The sequence below is a fragment of the Sinocyclocheilus anshuiensis genome, unplaced genomic scaffold (genome assembly GCF_001515605.1).
Source record: "Sinocyclocheilus anshuiensis isolate Anshui unplaced genomic scaffold, SAMN03320099.WGS_v1.1 scaffold269, whole genome shotgun sequence".
Lineage (NCBI taxonomy): Eukaryota > Metazoa > Chordata > Actinopteri > Cypriniformes > Cyprinidae > Sinocyclocheilus > Sinocyclocheilus anshuiensis.
This window is the reverse complement of record NW_015536474.1, coordinates 1,170,973-1,175,777: the sequence shown is the minus strand read 5'-3', so window position 1 is coordinate 1,175,777 and position 4,805 is coordinate 1,170,973. Positions and strand designations below refer to the sequence as shown.

At 36.9% G+C, this 4,805-nt stretch overlaps 1 protein-coding gene across 3 annotated transcripts in view; it reads left to right on the top strand.

The window, feature by feature from the left end:
- Positions 1–1,461: 1,461 nt before the first annotated feature.
- The window catches only part of LOC107655265 (RILP-like protein 1), an 18,000-nt gene continuing 14,656 nt past the window's right edge, over positions 1,462–4,805 (top strand). For all 3 annotated transcript variants that reach the window (XM_016442882.1, XM_016442746.1, XM_016442809.1), the window contains exons 1-2: positions 1,462–1,953; positions 3,447–3,597. In XM_016442882.1, the coding sequence (XP_016298368.1) occupies positions 1,666–1,953; positions 3,447–3,597 (439 nt within the window). In that variant the 5' untranslated portion in view covers positions 1,462–1,665. The remainder of the gene's footprint in view (positions 1,954–3,446; positions 3,598–4,805) is intronic.

Sequence of the window (4,805 nt, the reverse complement as noted above, 5' to 3'; positions counted from 1 at the left end):
AGATTACAAGTTGCCCTATTTAAAATGTAATAAGTAGTGTAACTATTTCTATTATTAATGTAACTGATTACATTTGATTACTTTTCTAAATTTCTAATGAATGTTTTCAACTGTTAATCATTTTCAAACATTTAAAGCAGGCGGGGTTATAACACTCATTACTGACAGACTTCTCAAAATCCTTCATCGATTGAATTAAGATTAAAGTAATTTAATTTTAAAGTGCATCCACCACAAATCAGACTTTAGCAGACTTCAGAGATCATCCTGAGGTTAAATACAGATTTAAAATCATAACAATATGTAGTTTAATAGCTATGATACTGTTTTTTTTTTCTGATACTGTTCTTTGCACAGCTATGACAGGAAACACTGGCATCTAACTGCTTTTGAATGTAAAAAATATTGTGTAATATAACTTGTGTTTGTTTGCTGTTTTTTATTGCATTTGTTATACTTGTATTTTTTAAATAATTTTTGCCATGAAAATAGCCTAAGATGCAGACATGGCATTAAATAAATATATTACTACTAAATATACTACTACTAACAACGCTTTTGAAAAAACAGTTAATCTTAAATAAAACATAAACCCAAACAGGAAATAAAAAACCGTTATCGAATAAGCGTGTCCTAATCTGTGTCCTAAACTCCTGAAACATTGGTGTCTCATATTTTAAAGCAGTCATTGCAATTTGGGAAAGAAATCAATTCAATCTGTGTGTGTGTGTGTGTGTGTGTGTGTGTGTGCATGTTTATGTGGTTTACGAGGACACAAATTTGTATAATAACATGGGTATGACATAGGTATTACAACGAGAAGGTGATTTTGAGGATATTTTCAGTGTCCCCTTAATTCAAAAGGCTTATAATTAATTCAGAATGAGTTTTTTTGAAAATCTAAAAATGCAGAAAGTTTCCTGTGAGGGGTAGGTTTAGGGGTAGGGTTGGTGTAGGGCAATAGAAAATACGGTTTGTACAGTATAAAAACCATTACGCCTATGGAGAGTCCCCATAAACCATAAAAACAAACCTGTGTGTGTGTGTGTGAAAATATTCAGATCATGTAACCCACTTTGTAATCATTAACATTTTCATAAGTAACTGTAATTTAATTGCACATTTTTAACACAGTTAAATTTATTTTGTAATTAAATTACGTAATTTCGTTGTAACTAACTAGTTACTCCCCAACTCTGATCATAACTAAGTATTGCGTGTCAGTCACTGCTTGACATGTTCTGTCAACTACCCGTTCATACTTTGATCTAACAAAGGCAATGAAAATCCATTCACGGATTTACCTGTGTCCACCGTTTTATAGCCACAGCGAGTTAAACTAGCTAATAACTATGGTAAGCAGTGTTTGTGACCAGTATTGTAGGTCAGTGTGGCGCTTGACAGTGATTGCGCAGCGCCCTCGTCTGCCGCTGCTGTGCGCATGCGCGGTACGTAACGCGCCGCTCTGAGGAATAAATAAGGGCAGGGAAACCGAACCGCAATGGGACAACTCTTATTTCGGTCCAATTCTGCCTAAAAATACCCCGAAATGGCCTTTATCCGTGACGGGGTGTCGTTAGAAGGTTTGTAGAGGGCTTTGGGGATCTGTTTGGCTACTGAAAGGGACTGAGAAAGTTGAGAAGGAAACGAACTTCAGAGACGGTCATGGAGGATTTCGGTTCGGCGCTGGAGAAGAACGTGGCGGATCTGACCGTGATGGACGTCTACGATATCGCCGCGGTCGTGGGCCAGGAGTTCGAGCGCATTATCGATCAGTACGGATGCGAGGCTCTGTCCCGCCTCATGCCCAAAGTGGTCCGTGTGCTGGAGATCCTGGAGGTCCTGGTGAGCCGCAACAGCATCAGTCCAGAGACCGAGGAGCTGCGCCTGGAGCTGGACCGGCTGCGGCTGGAGCGGATGGACCGGCTGGAGAAGGAGAGGAAACATAAGAAGGTACATTCACAGACTACAATATCTATTTACCTCTAAATAACCAGCTCGTTCATTTAACTCTGTTTTATTGACACTAGAATTACACAGAATTAAACAGACCGGTGACTAGTCTAGTGTGCGCCACTTTTCTGTGACGTCACAACGTACTGTATATGTACAACTATGTTAGTATTTTACATATACAAGTATACATGTTAATTAATTAATATTTTGTTTTGTATTCGTGTTCAATTAAATTACTATCTATCTATATCTATCATTTAGATATTATTTTATATATAAAACTATAAATGTATTAAATAATAAATATATTAAAGTGCATAATTGCATATATATATATAATCTATGATATATTAATTTGAATTATTATTGAATGTTATTTTAATTATATATGTGATTAATTAGATTAAAAAATTATAGCTTGACTGCCCTAATATAAAGTGTATATACATTGATGTCCAAAAGTTTGGGCTGTTTTTTAAAGGCGTTTCTTATGCTCATCTTTTATTTAATCAAAAATACAGTAAAAACAGTAATATTGTGAAATATGATTACAATTTCAAATAACTGTTTTCTGTATTAATTTACTTTAAAATCTAATTTGTGATGCAAAGCTGAATTTTCATCAGCCATTACTACAATCTTCAGTGTCACATGATCCTTCAGAGATCATTCTTATATGCTGATTTATTATCAATGTTGGAAACACTTTTTGCTGCTTAATATTATTATTTTTTGAACCTGTGATACTTTTTTCATGATTTTATTAAAAATAGAAACCTTTTCTAACAATATAAGTCTTTACTGTCACTTCTTATCAGTTTAACAGATCCTTGCTGAATGTATACTGCTTTTTTCTACTACTTTTAGTACATATGAATGTATATACATTGTTTTTCTTTGCTTAAGTTGTTTGCCAGTGGTGTTTCAGAACAAAGCAGTGCATGCATGGGAATTTCTAAGTTCCTGTCTGGTACAGGAAATGATGTAATCTTAACCACAGTCCATCATCATCACGTAACATCATGTCCACTGGGACAGTGAGCAAATATGCAACAAATCCTAATCTTATGAGGCTGATGTAAATGTACTAAGGTAGTACTATAATACAGTGTGGGGTCAGATTCTACTGTGCTAATACTATGGTAACTTGATGTTTACTGAAGGATTGCAATATTCTTATACTATATGTTTATTTACATGCTACTTCAAGATGAAGAAGAATACCGTGGTTTTACCATAGGTATTGTAGCACATGAGAATCTCACACAAATGTAAGAATAGAGTAAAAACATGAGTATGTGAATATAAGCAGAGTTATGAATGCAGCTTTTGTCTGTGTCCTTCTGTGAAGATGTTATTATGCTCCTGCTTTGTGTGTTTTTTGCTGATTGTTTCAGACATTACGTAACTCCAGTGAAGGTCAGCGGTTAAATATACGCTCGTGTATATTTTATGAGCTGCTTCTGAGATGTGTGTGTGGTTGTGAACAGGAGCTGGAGCTTGTGGAGGATGTGTGGAGAGGAGAAGCCCAGGATCTGCTGTCCCAGATCGCACAGCTGCAGGAGGAAAACAAAACACTGCTTAACAACCTGTCCATCAAAGAATGTCCAATGACGGAAGAGGATATACAGAAACAGGAAGGTAGTCTTAAAGCTCAGGGTTTGGAAAAAGAGAGCTTTGTGTCAGCCTTACACTATCTGGAAAACAATATCCCACAATGCACCACGCTTCAATTCCATGACCTTCCATTTCTAATTAGATGGAATACAACCTTATTTGACAGCCGAAACAATATATTTACACAAAATTGGTTTACAAATTTCGGAGGGTTTAAAATTTCTGAGGTTATACAGGGTTTCGGCAGGTCTTAAAAAGTCTTAATTCACTCTTTCACAAATTAAGGCTTTAAAAAGTCTTAAAGGGTTAATTCACCCAAAAATGAAAATAGCCTGCGTTTTACTCATCCCCAAGGCATCCTAGGTGTATATGACTTTCTTCTTTCAGACGAATCCAATCGGAGTTATATTAAAAATGGTCTTTGATCTTTCAAGCTGTTTAATGGCACTCAGCGGGTGTTGCATGCATCAGTCCAAAAGAACTTAAATAAAAATTGCCCATCCATAAAAAAAAGTGTCTCACAAGGCTCCGGGGGGTGAAAAAAGGCCTTCTGTAGCGAATCGATGCGTTTTTGTAAGAAAAATATCCATATTCAAAACGTAATAATCATTTTAATGTAGCTTGCGCCAGCAGTTGTACACAGAAGCAGCTCCGGGCGGATGTCGTATGAGTTCAGCGTTGCGCATGCGCCGGTGAGTCTCATGAAAACCAACATTTGTTTACAGGAGCAAAGGAAGAAAAGTTTCCTTACTTTAGCAAAGGAAAACCAGTCTCCTCTTGGCTTATATTGAAATCCTCCGACATTCTTCTTTACAAATCCTCGTTTTGTACTTCTAATTAGTGACCGTTGTTTTGTTTCGATCTCTCCGCGTGCGTCAATTCTGAGCGGCACATGCGCAACGCTGAACTCATACGTCATTCCCCCGGAACTGCTTCTGTTTACAACAGTGAGCGCAAGCTAGATTCAAGTGATTATTACGTTATGAATATGGATATTTTTCTTACAAAAACGCATCGATTCGCTACAGGAGGCCTTTGTTCCCCCCCCACACACACTTTTTTTTATGGATGGGCGATTTTTATTTAAGTTCTTTTGGACTGAAGCAATGCAACACCCGCTGAGTGGCATTAAACAGCTTGAAAGATCAAAGACAATTTTTAAGTGAGTGACGTGACATGTGGCCAAGTATGGTGACCCATACTCGGAATTAGTGCTCTGCATTTATCCCATC